This window comes from Myotis myotis, unplaced genomic scaffold, assembly GCF_014108235.1.
Source record: "Myotis myotis isolate mMyoMyo1 unplaced genomic scaffold, mMyoMyo1.p scaffold_m19_p_11, whole genome shotgun sequence".
NCBI classification, from domain to species: domain Eukaryota; kingdom Metazoa; phylum Chordata; class Mammalia; order Chiroptera; family Vespertilionidae; genus Myotis; species Myotis myotis.
This window is the reverse complement of record NW_023416315.1, coordinates 73,428,342-73,441,325: the sequence shown is the minus strand read 5'-3', so window position 1 is coordinate 73,441,325 and position 12,984 is coordinate 73,428,342. Positions and strand designations below refer to the sequence as shown.

The 12,984-nt window shown below is 41.8% G+C and overlaps 1 protein-coding gene across 4 annotated transcripts; it reads left to right on the top strand.

Moving 5' to 3' along the window:
- Positions 1 to 591: 591 nt before the first annotated feature.
- On the top strand, positions 592 to 8,483 carry CAV2 (caveolin 2). Of its 4 annotated transcripts, XR_004970978.1 has the most exons (5): positions 592 to 834; positions 1,179 to 1,366; positions 6,137 to 6,301; positions 7,516 to 7,563; positions 8,342 to 8,483. XR_004970978.1 is itself a non-coding variant. In XM_036328913.1 (4 exons), the coding sequence occupies exons 1-3, from the start codon at positions 685 to 687 to the stop codon at positions 6,285 to 6,287; spliced, it is 489 nt and encodes a 162-aa protein (XP_036184806.1). In that variant the 5' UTR covers positions 592 to 684; the 3' UTR covers positions 6,288 to 6,301; positions 7,516 to 8,483. The 4 variants fall into 4 exon arrangements, 2 of the variants coding, with proteins under 2 accessions (XP_036184806.1, XP_036184805.1); XM_036328913.1 differs by having other exon boundaries at positions 7,516 to 8,483; XR_004970977.1 differs by having other exon boundaries at positions 593 to 834; positions 6,137 to 7,563; positions 8,342 to 8,478.
- The last annotated feature ends 4,501 nt before the right edge of the window (positions 8,484 to 12,984 follow it).

Below are 12,984 nucleotides of genomic sequence, written 5' to 3'. Positions count from 1 at the left end.
GAGCCTACTGTGTGCCAGGGACCCTGTACGAGTTTTACATGAATTGACTCATTTAGTCTCACGCGAAGGCTCCGTGAGCAGGTATCACTGCTTCCACGTCTTACGGAGGCAGCTGAGGTTCCCAGACGGGCCGAAGCTCACACCGTGAGCAGCAGGGACGAAGCCAGACCCTCGGGTGCCATCCCCGCTCTTAACCTCCAGCTGAGCCCTCTGCGAGTCCATCACCCCTGGAAAGCCTGCGGGCCTGACGCACCCCAGTTCCAGCACCCGCGGCGGCCCAGGCCTCCGGCCCCATCCCTGTCCCCGAGGCGCGCCTCGCCGCCCGGGCGGCCCAGATGTGCCGGGGCGGAGCGGCTCCCGGCGTCCGGGCGGGGAGACGGGGGGGGGGGGGGGGGGGGGGGGAGCGCGCGAGGCGGGAGCCACGGTGCCGGCGTCCGGCCCCGCCCTCCGGGCATCCGCGGGGCGGCGCTCGGGCGGCCGCAGGGCCGGGGCGGGAGCCGGAGCCGGAGCCGGAGTGGAGCCGGGAGGAGCGGCGGCGAGGCGCGCGGGCGGGGCGGGGCCGGCGGCGGGCAGGGAAGCGAAGGGAAGGGCAGGGCAGGGAAGGGAAGGGAAGGGCAGGGCGGCCGGGCCGGAGCCGCGCCTCGCCAGCCGGGTGCAGCCGCCGCGCGCCGAGCGAGCGCCACGATGGGGCTGGAGACCGAGAAGGCGGACGTCCAGCTCTTCATGGACGAGGACGCCTACAGCCACCACAGCGGCCTCGACTACGCCCACCCTGCCAAGTGCGCGGACTCGGACCCGGATCGGGATCCAAACCAGCTCAACGAGCATCTCAAGGTGAAGCCCGGGGGAGGGGGGATCAAAACCTGGGCCTGAGGCTCGCCCCAGCCCCACCCGGCCGAGGGGGTGCGGGACCCCCCACTCCCCTTACCTCTGCCCCCTCCCCGCCCCTCGCCACTGGGTCAGCCCCGCGGGGTCCGGGGACCCAGTACCACCAGCCGCGGGGCCGCCTGCGTAGCCAGGAATTCTTAGCCTCATTTCTGGGCGCCGACCTTGGCCCCAGGAGAAGGTGGGGCACCCCTGCCAAGCCCTCCCGTTTTGCTCCCCGCGCCCTGAGGGCTCCTGGGTCCCGGGGGCGCAGGTTTGGTGACAATTCCGCATCCCCGCGCCCCGTCCCGCAGCTGGACTTCCAGGATGTGATCGCAGAGCCCGAGTCCACGCACTCCTTCGACAACGTGTGGATCTGCAGCCATGCCTTCTTCGAGGTCAGCAAATTCGTGGTTTACAAGTTCCTGACCCTGTTCCTGGCGATCCCCCTGGCCTTTGCCGCGGGGATTCTCTTTGCCACCCTCAGCTGTCTGCACATCTGGTGAGAAGGGGCAGCCCGGGTGTGTGTGGGGCGGGGGTGGGGGTGGGAGGGGTGTGGCGGTGTGGGGGGCGGGGTGTGGACCAGCTTTTTGAAACGTGGGAATGTTCTTTGCCCCCTGACCCCTGCCCGCCCCTTCTCCCAGGCTGGCATGCGGGGGGGGGGGGGGTGAGGGGGAGGGCGGGACTGGACTCACAGCAGCTCCTGACACCCTAGGGAGAAGGGGGGGTCTTCAAAGCCTGTGCTTTCTTTAGAATCCTAGGGTGGGAGTGGGGGTGGGGGTGAGGAGAGCCATGGGCTGGGTTAGGAGTTTAAACAGAGGGGATGTCCCCCAGCAGCCTGTGGAGGTGGAAACCTGGAGGCCGAGTTCCCTGCCACAGGCTGCTCTGCCTCTAGCTGTGCTGGGACTTGTACCTCTGGTTTGGGGCAGGGCTCTTAGGTGTTTTTCATCACTTCGTATGCAGTCACCACCTATGCTTGGGGTAAAGCAAAAGTGATCTCTGAGCAGAATGCCAGTGACAGGATCACTGGAAAAGGATGTAAAACCTGCTTCCTGCCAGGGGCAAATGGCAAGAATGAGACCAGATGAATGAAAATCCAAACTGCAGGATAATGAAATGAGAAGGCCTCCAGATTCCCTTTTCACTTCTAAACAACAACTCCGGTTAAAGGGAAAATACACACAGCAAATCTACTGGACATTGATAGGATACTTTGAGTAACTTTATTCACAGTCAAAATGCATCATAAAGCTTTGGAGAACAGTTTTAAGTATCAAAAAGTTTTAAGGGACAATGCCATATTTTACCAAGGTGTTTTGTTGTTGTTGTTTTAAAAGATATCCACTTTATTTGAGAGGCAACAGTTGCCAAGCTTGTGCTTTAGGTCCTTCCAGGTCAAATATGTAACCCCAGGTGCCACCATGCCTGCCTAATCACCTTGGTATTGCTGCACCCTCACTTATAGTGTGTTCCTTGTTAGAAGTTACAAAATTAGTCTCCATTCCCCTTTACCATCCGAATCAAGTTCTTCAGTCAGTTAGCTAGCTGTTTAGTTCAACCAAGAAACTTTACTGAATGCTTAGCCTGTGCCGGGCACAGGGCCTGGCATGAGAAAGATGCAGGGTCTGCCTTCAGCTTCTTGACAGCACAGCAGGGCAGCTGGCTGGGTACAGAGGTGGATGCTGAGAAAACTCGCTTAAGTCTGTGGAGGAGGCGGGAGGCACAGGGAAGGCTATGTGAGCAGAGAAAAGGGTCTAAAAATGGTGAATAAAAACTCACCAAATAGGCAAAGGATAACGAATGAACATCAATTCCGTTTGATCACTAAAGATTGTAAACAGCTGAACTATGTTGAAAATGCCGGAAGACTGCTAAAGGAATGAAAACCTTTGCCTTTATATTTCAGCAGATCCACAAATGCCAGATGTATAGTTAGTTCATATTCTGACATTAGCACGTGGATTGTTTTTAATCTTTGCTCAAGGATATGTTTGTGGTTGTTGTTTTATTGTTATTATTATTATTTTGTAGAGAAAGAGAAACATCAATGAGAGAGTGAAACATCGATGGGTTGCCTCCCACACTCACCCCAACCAGGGATCAAACCCATAACCTTTTGGTGTAAAGGATGATGCTGAAACGAACAGCCACCCAGCCGGGGCAATACATGGATTTTTTAAAATTCAACATATAAAATTTCGGATTTCTAGTTAACTAAAACCAGTCATCTAACCTCTGTGTTAGTTTTCTCACTTTCAAAAATGTGAAAAACTGGGAAGCCACGGCATATTGTGAAACATTGGCTATGAAGCTATTTGGAAATGTAGAGTGCCATGTTTATACAACAAAGCCAGGTTTTCCTGAAGCACTTGCGGAAGACTTGAAAACAAAAAGGTTTTCATTTTCTAAATGGTGGAAAGATATAAGTAAAACTACAATTAACCAAATGATGCTTCTCTCCACCTGGCTGTCCTGAGCACCATAGGGGTTTTTGTGTATGGTGTATCATCAAACCAGTTCCTTTTCAGCCACATGAAATGTATTATTTAACTTCAGCTTTCTTCTCAGATTGCACTCATGTGGGACATTAATATTTAACCATCATACATGTGTCATCAGACAGCTTTGATTGCAAGTAGAGAAGTCACTTCAAACAAAAATGCTTAAAAGTTAGTTTATACCTGGATAAAATACTAGTAGATTAATCTTTAGAGACCTTAGAGAATATCAAACCTATTTGAGTAAGCTTGTGCACTCTCTCTCTCTCTCTCTCTCTCGCCTCACTCTTTCTCTTTTTTTTTCTTTTGATGGGGAGTATGTGACCAAAGCTATGAAAACAACACATCATCACAACGGGTCTGATTTTTAAATTCTTTAAAGAAACAAGTGAAAATAATAACAACAACAAACAAACAAAAAAACAACAACCCTGAACTCAGTCTGGTGATGTATCCCAGGCCAGAGTTCAGGTCATTAGGATCCAGGGAATTGGTTTGATTCCACACCACACTCAGGCTGAGGTAGCCACCATTTGGCGATTGCAAATTATTGATCACAAGTAGATCATACCAAGCAATGTTGGCTGGAGCTCTCTTACCCCTTATATTTGCTGGAATACAATTCAAATACCTGGTTCCTCTGATGGGAATGCAGCAATATCAGTCTCATTTTCTGGAAGATTTTTTAATAAAGCAAGTTGCTATGACAATTCAATCTGCATGACACTATTGTTAATACAAAGCTAAATAAAAGTCTCTGCCCTGAGAGCTTTATTATCCAATGGAGGAATATATACTCTTATAAATTATAAGATTTATTTAAGACGTTTTTGGCCCTGGCCAGTGTGGGTTAGTTGGTTGGAACTTTCATCCCATACACCAAAAGGTGCTGGATTCCATTTCCCATCAGGGTACATACCCAGGTTGAGAGTTTGATCCCTAGTCTCATCTCTGTCTCTCTCCCTTCTTCTCTCTAAATCAATTTTTTTAAAAAAATGGAAGAAGTATTTAGGTTGGCCACATTGAGCCTCAACCAAGTTTTGGGTTATTCCAAATTGCCTGGAGTTTCTGAAGGGGTACTATCTAGAATGTTGAGGAAACAGTTTGTTTGATATCAGAGGATCTTTGGATTCTTTGATCCAAAGTGAGAGAACAACTACTTAAAGAAAATAACATTAAAATGAGTTCAGCACGTCCTATGAACTAACGTCCTCAAGTGTGGGCTACTGCAGTCTGCTGAACTGGAAAATCCACTTTTGTCCCGAGCGTAATTCCCTCCTAAAACATGGAAATCTAACAAGTTATGAAGATGATAAATATCTTAGCCTGAGGAAGAAAGACAAGCTAATTATATGTTGAATGAAGTGGATTTGATTAAGAAGTTTTCTGATCTAAACTTAAGCCTTGTAGTATGTCGATTTGAGATTATTTTGTTATAATTGTTTTCATTCTGACTTCAAAATAGTTATATTTATTATAATGACAGCACCATTTGGACATTTCAAGGGCACATAATCCTGATAGCCAGTCTCTAAGATTTCCAAGTCATACTTCAATTTGTAGTAATTTACCCAAAGCCACATGTAAAATGAGAAACTAATGGAATAAGAAGCCAAACATTGCCATCATTCAAGTTTCTATTCAACTCTTTAGCTCTGAAACACCTAGTAATTAATTTTCTTTCGAGATTGCTTCAAGTCTTTAGTACTTAGAACAAAACACAAGGTAAGTATAATCTGTATAGTAAACAGTCAATATGAATAATTCAGTATTCTAAAAATATTGCAACCAGACAGTTGCCTGATCTTTCCTTCTCTTTGGAATAAGTACCATAGGCCTTTACTTAAGTCACATTTTAAAAGCAAGCCAAGAAAATCAATCCCACTTCCTGTGCCCACCCAGGTAATAATAAAAATTCCATTGAGGCTGCCGTCAAGGCCTGAGAATTCACGAACACCCCTGTGCTCTAAGAGCACCACTGCAGCAGGAAACAATCTTCAGAGGGTGACAGAGAGAAGCCATATTCAGAGGAATATGAGAATATGCAGTTATTTCAAGAAAAGGCACATGAATAAAATAATTTCAATATCGTCTAGTTTTTCTCACCTAAGAAATTGCAGGGCTCTTTTGACTATACCACACAACCCTTTTCAGTACATGTAATTATTACGAAAAATTAAAAATATAAATGTTAACAGATGGCTAAATTCACCTCATCTCATACTAAGGATCAAGAATGTCCTCACTTAAAGAACTTGGATTCTAGTAGGAAAGACAGAAATATAAGCATCTGTTTGTGATGCTTTTTTATAAATTTGAGGATTAAGAAGTTTGTTTCAATATGTTAGAAGCACAAACACACACACAGGCATTCAGCCCAGCCTGTCCTAAGGGGAAGTGAAGTGGAATAAGGCAGCAAGAAAGGCTACCAGGAATTAGAACCACAGAGAAATGTGAAGAGTTAGGCAGGTTAATGTTTGGGGGTGAAGGTCAGATAAATTTACAGTTTGGTTTATTTTTTGTTTTACTGATTCAGATAGCATACCACCCAAAGGAATAAGATTACTGTTTGTCATCTCCCTGCCTGTCTAGTTTTTAAGCAACTTATCTTCTGTGCATCTTGTCACTATGTGGGCCACTTTATTTTGTTTCAAAAGTTCAGCCAAGGTTAGGTGAGTTAGGCCATTGTTATATCTTTTCACGCATGTGCAGGAGCCAGTGGCCTTATTTGGTAACACCAATAACCCTCACACATCTCTCCTCCTCCATTCCAGGATTATAATGCCTTTTGTAAAGACCTGCCTAATGGTCCAGCCTTCGGTGCAGACAATATGGAAGAGCGTGACAGACGTTGTCATTGCCCCATTGTGTGTGAGCGCAGGGCGCCTCCTCTCTTCTGTCAGCGTGCAGCTGAGCCGCGACTGAACACGTGGCCCCAGGTCTGCAGATTTGGATACTGTCCTACTTCTTTGTTGTTACAGCATAAAGCGACTACTGTTCTGTTCATTCCGCAACTGTGCTCATTAAGATGGACAGCCACATTTAGAAATGTTTATTGGCAAATTTTTTTTCAAATAATGCTTTTATAATTATTAACCATGGATTTCATACCTAACTTTATAACCAGAATTACACAATAGGTTGACAACACTATTTTTAAAGGCAAACACTTTTTGCTTTAGTACAAAAGTATATCTTTTATCATGATGAATTTATAATGCTCAAGATACATTTCTCTCAAATACTACAGTGGTTTTTTTGCACAACTGCCATAAAAATATGGGATTTCTTCTTTTGTTACTTTGGGAGTAATACTTTTAAGTTACCTTTGCAGATAAAGTCAGCAATAAGATGTACAAAGATTCTAGAAACTGCAGAAATGAAAGCATACAGTAGTGATAGGGGCTATCAAATATAATAAAACAAATGTGAAAATTGATTCATGCAAGTGTGTTCCTTTAAATAAGGTATTGTTAATCTATAATCCTATTTAACAAGAAATTTCATTTTACTGTATATTTTGTACTTAATGTAAATGTTGCTCTAATCAGATTGCTTTAAAGCACTTTTATTATATTTGTGTTCTTGTTGAGCTAATATATAGAATGAGTAACTATATAGAATGAGCCGGAATTTTACTGCTGAGATTGCACTGTCGTGAATATGTAAGCATATATATCTTCTTTGGGAATAGAATGTAAAAGACCAATGTACTGGCTTTTTTTTTTCTAACTTTACAAGCAAAACCCTGAAATGTTTTATAAGTAATGTTTATCTTAAAATAATCTGTATCCAATTCTTATTTTGTTTAGGATATGCTTTCTCTCTTTTGGTTAGAAATTAAACCAGTATGCTGCATTCTTATTAATGTTTCACTTTACCTTCAAGTAATATTGGTGCTATTTAATAACATTTTACAATAAAGCCTATTTCTTATACTTAAGTATCACAGTGATTCATGTAGAGAGACTTCCAAGAAATTTGTCAATTTGTTGGGTCCATGCTACTGAGCTATTATTTATAAATTAAACACTAACAGCTATAAACTTTCAATATGTTGTCTAACATGAGTATTGTTACACAGTATAGAATTATTCTTATCATTGTGAACTGTAGAATCCTATTTTAATGTTATGCATTGCTTTTGTTTTAGAAATCTCATTATTCCAAAATGATAACTTACACAAATGATGTCTATGATGTGAGTAGTTACTACAATTTACACATCTTAAAAGTATGAAATGCTCAAATTTCAGGATTACTATAAGAACCTGAATTAACATTCATTTAAATATCTTCATAGATGACAAAACTTCATTCAAATATTAATTTTATTTTTCCACATTGCCAGGACTGGTGAAATAAAGGATGATTTATTGGAATATTATTGGGGACCAAGGCAAATTAATGATTAAATTCTGAGACTTGTATTTTTCTGAAAGTAACCTCAAAAGAGGCTTTTAAAACTGCCTTATGCCATGATAGCATCCCTATGATCATTACCTGAAAGCATTGCCACTCATTTGGCAAGTTTTAAAATCAAAATATACACACAAAGTCATATAAAAAAATCAAGTAACTTTTAAAAATGATAAATATGAGCTCCGTATTTCTTAATAGCATTGGATACTTTCACAGTGAATTTTTATTGAGATTTGCCATTAACGCTTTCAAAAACTGCAATTTTGTACCAAGTTGATCCAGGTCACATGTGCAAACATGTTTGTTCTTTAGCTGGTGGGGGTGAGAGGTGGGTGATTTGGAGACTTTCTCAATATCCATAATAAACTTTCTAAAAAACCCATAGATACATTAATTGCTTTTCTTACATTAAATATAGAACTGATCAATAAAGATTCTGTTCTAACTAAGTACCTTCTTAAAAACTCATAATGCATTAAAAAACATGAATTATTGCTTATTCAGGAATGTATTGGTGAAAATTATGAGATTGGTAATTTAATTTTTTGTTTTTCCAGCACTTACAGAGGTCTCCTATTAATTTTTCTATCATTGGATGAAAAGTATGGAATAGCTTGTTCATAAACCCATTATATTTCATCTTCTTCCTGAAATAAAGTCTCTTCCTAATCCTAAATAAACTGATATTTCTGTTTTCAATTTTTTTTTAATGAGAAAGTAAAACAATATAAATCACATGTTCTTGGGTACTGGCACCATGAAGCCAGACTAGAGTCTAAAATTATTTCTGGAAAGTGAGTATGTGACGTGTATTTGCTGATTTAGCATAGAATTTTTATTGTCAGTTTATCTGGAAAATTGACCAACTTCTAATAATAAAGCAGGTGTCTGGCTTTTAAAAATGCTCTTTATAGTTTCAAAGAACTTTGGAAGTCCCTCTTTTCAGTCATCCACATCCCATGAATTTATTTAGAGGCCTTTCTTGGGAAGCTATTGGAATGTAATGAAAAAAGATCAAGCATCTGGATTCCAGTCTCAGCACTGCCTTTACTGAGGTGTGTCACCTACTGCAAATGGTTTAATCTCGGGGGTCTCAATTTTCTTATCTTTAAGGGAAGGATTGAACTAAAAAAATCTCTCAGGAGCTTTCTAGCTCCATGTTTTCTGTAGCCTCAGTCAGATGAAGACTTGGCTACATATACAAAAGCCAATCTATCTATTCAGTCCAGGAATTTTAAAAAATCATGGATTTTCTATCAATTAGAGGGCTGGGTGCTATAAATATAATAAATAATGCATTCGTTTTTCACTCTTCAGTTGATTGTGAAACTATGTATATGGCTTTGATTCTTCATGACAGGGATTCCTAGATTTATAACAATTTTAAGTTTTTATCATTGTGACATTTTCCCCCAAAATAATGTTACTCTATATTTTAAATTAATTAACATTTATTTTATTTGAAGGTTTCTCTACCAAGATCACTGCTATACTGCCATGACCATTACTATCTCAACTTTTGCCCAGCTAGTTGCTACAGCCTGTTAACTGGCCTCACTCCTAGCCTTCACTATGACCTTCTCCAATCCATCTTCCCCTCAAAACAAAGTGATCCCATCAAGACTTCCTGCTCAAAACTATCAATTGCATGTGCTTGCCCTTACAGTAAACTCCAGACTCTTGAACAATGTATGCAAGGCTTTCACTATTGCCCCACTGTCACCTGCAGCAACTCCCTTCTGCAGCCCTCACTGAAGTGCCCAGCTCTTTCCTGCCCCCATGCCGGGATCACCCTTCTCCTCGTGGCAGTCTAACCCCTCTGTTTCTGAAACTCCTCCGCATTAAGTGCCTCCTCTGTGTCTTCATATAAAATCTTGTACAAACTCCGATTATCACTTACCACCCAGTAAAACTAACCCTTGTTGACTAACCCTACTTGATTACTAGTTAGATTTAAAAGCATGACTTCATCTTTGTTTCCCGCGATTCTGAAATGGTGCCCAACACTTTGTGACCTCAATCAATATTCTTGAATGAATGACTATGTGAATAAATAATTAAAGAAAACTTGGGATGATTTCAGAGCTAGGGTGGAAGTCATGTTTTGACTTCAAAAATTTCTTCATTTGCAAGAGGGGTTTGAAATGTACTAATTCTAGTAATTACTCCCAATTCTCTTATCTGAAATTTATTTCACATCTTTAGGGATATAAAACACTAACACTTAGAAACTAGTTTGGAAGCATAGTTCTAGCATTTTAGAATGTTACTATTTCTTTAATTATCCTATCTCCCATTTTCACATTTATAACACTAAAGCATTGTATTTATAGCATTCTACACTTTAGAAAACACAGGTCCATACATTGTCTCATTTAAATCCAGACCAAATTAAATAGCATAGCAGAGAAATCAAATAAACAATAGCTCTAGCCCTAACCGGTTTGGCTCAGAGGATAGAGCATCAGCCCGAAGAATGAAGGGTCCTGGGTTTGATTCTGGTCAAGGGCATGTACCTTGGTTGTGGGCTCGATCCCCAGTAGAGGGCTGCAAGAGGCAGATGATCGGTGTTTCTAACTCTACCCCTCTCCCTTCCTCCCTGTAAAAAATCAATAAATATATATACTTAAATAATAATAGCTCTATTTCTAAGCTTGAAACTTTGTCATTTTAGAATGTTTATTTAAGATAACAATAACTTAAAGAATTTTTACAAGGTTACACATTACTCTAAGAATTGTTTTTTAAAAATTATGTAGTGCTGCAATAAAAAAATTACCATGCTAATGCAATTTATCACAAATCAGGATAAATAAATATATCTTTTTCCTTCAAGGTATATATTATATAGGGAGGACAAGGGAAGGAATTGAAGGAGGAGGGAGCGCAGGATAAGGATATACAAAATATTCAAGTTATTTTTTAATATATTTTTATTGATTTCAGAGAGGAAGGGAGAGGGAGAGAGAGATAGAAACATCAATGATGAGAATCATTGATCGGCTGCCTCCTGCACACCCCCTACTGGGGATTGAGCCTGCAACCCGGGCATGTGTCCTTGCCAGGAATTGAACCTGGGACCCTTCAGTCCACAGGCCAATGTTCTATCCAGTGAGCCAAACTGGCGAGGGCATAGGTTATATTTTTTAGGAATAAAAACAATTTGGGCTTCCATAACTTAATCAACCTAATTCCCCACCCCATTCCCATTCACCCCTAAATAGCCAAATGAGCAAAAGAAGGCACCTGTTGTATTTTTAAAAACATTTTGTACCCATTCCTTAGCTACTTTCTTTGGACTGATATCTGAAATGCCACCATTGGGACCTTATACCTTGATGCTTTTTTAAGGAAAAGATACCGTTTGGGTGAGGTAACATATCACTCCATTAGCAGTCATCCATTACTTTAATGTGAATGGACTACTTGAGAAAGGGATGTTGAAAAACTACATAAGGGATCCAAGTCTGAGGGCCTTGAGCTGCGAGCCATATGAGAGCACCATGCACTGATTAAAAGGGGTGCCACCAAGCAAAATCAGGACAGAAAAGGGGAAATGGGAGTTTCCAGTGACACGAACTTCACCTTCACAGGTTTGCTGTTGGACACCCCTGTCCCAAACGCCTAGTGAAGGGGGCAATAGGAATTAAACAGGGTGAAGGGAGCTGAAGTCGGCTAAAGACTTTTCCATAACGGAACGTCGCCTATGTCTAACTGAATAAAAAGCGGCCTGGGAAGAGGTGTGAGGGCTCTACTGGAATCATGCGTCTGAAATACAGTGGCAGAAAAGCGAAAGTTAAAATGAAAACTGAACTACAGGTTGTGACCATCCATCTCTTTTCCACCTCCCTTCCTTGTGCTGTTGACCGTTGCAATGTATCTGTGGCAAAGAAAGAAGACCACGCAGCGGTGAGAGGAGTGAGAGGACACCACTTCAACAGTTACCCAAAAATAGGACAGACACCTATCTGCCTGCACAAGGACATGCTAGGTCACTCCGCCTGGCTGCACAAGCCGAGAAGGCACTTTGCCCTTATCGGAAAAGGTAGGCGTGGGGAATAATGAGAGAAAGGAAGAGACATGACTCAGAGTGGGAAACAGCACGTAGCCCAGGGCAAATATTTCTCCCAGACACAAATGGCTCAGGAAGAGGCTGAAGCCACAGGTCATGGGTGGAGCATTCTTTTCTCTCCCTGACTGGGGTAGCTTGTCATCCAGCACCTGCCTGTGACAAAAGGGGAGAGAGAGGCAGAGAGCAGCCCTGCCTCTCTGGCTGATGGCACACCAGCGGCTGGCTCCGCTAACTGGGGCAGGGAAACAAGGAGTCACTTGGAAAGTTTCGGAGATAAACACACCATTTCCCCAGTGAGGCAAGCGGCAAGGGCTAACATGCTTCTCTGACAGAGAAGGAAACCGGTTGGAATCCTGATCTCCTGTACAAAAATAAATAAAAGATAGCTTTTACAAATCGTTGAACATTTATTACCTGCTGGGCATTTATTCAATCTTCACAATAATTCTATGACATGGGTTCTATTATCATGCACATTTTTTCAGATGGAGAAACTGATGCCATGTAGTTAAAGAATTTTCCCAAAATCACACTGGGCCTCGGGGATTTGAGCCAAGAGAATCTGACACCAGAGTTCCGGCTCTTGATCACTATAGAGATTATTGGTTATTTCTAGAATATGTGTATGGCTAATCCAATGACTGGTTCTCCGTTCTTTTTCTCTCCTCATTCATGTTCCCTTTCACTCTCTGAGAAGCATTTGTCTCCCCTTTCTTCCATCAATGGAGTCAGTTCTGAGCCCTCAGTGCTGAGAGCTAATCTCCTCACTCTGCCCCCCTCTAATACTGAGCCCTCCCCCAGCCCTATACCCCACTTTCCTGGGCACCCCTTTCCTTTCCTATATGACCTGTGTTCTAGATCCTGCATTCCAAGTAATGTCAAAAATATTTTTTCAAATGCTGTTATTGCCATGTTTCTCAAATTTTATAAAACTTACTGCCTCTAGCAAAGACTTTTTAATATGTATCATAAACACAATGATGACATTTCTCCTCAATACTACATCTTCACACATAAAATATTAATAATTATAGTAATAATTTCTATTTATTTTGTATTTGTATTTATTTTGTTTTGTATTTTTCTTCATTTAGTTGGAAATTTATTGCCAGTTTGTACATCTTTTAA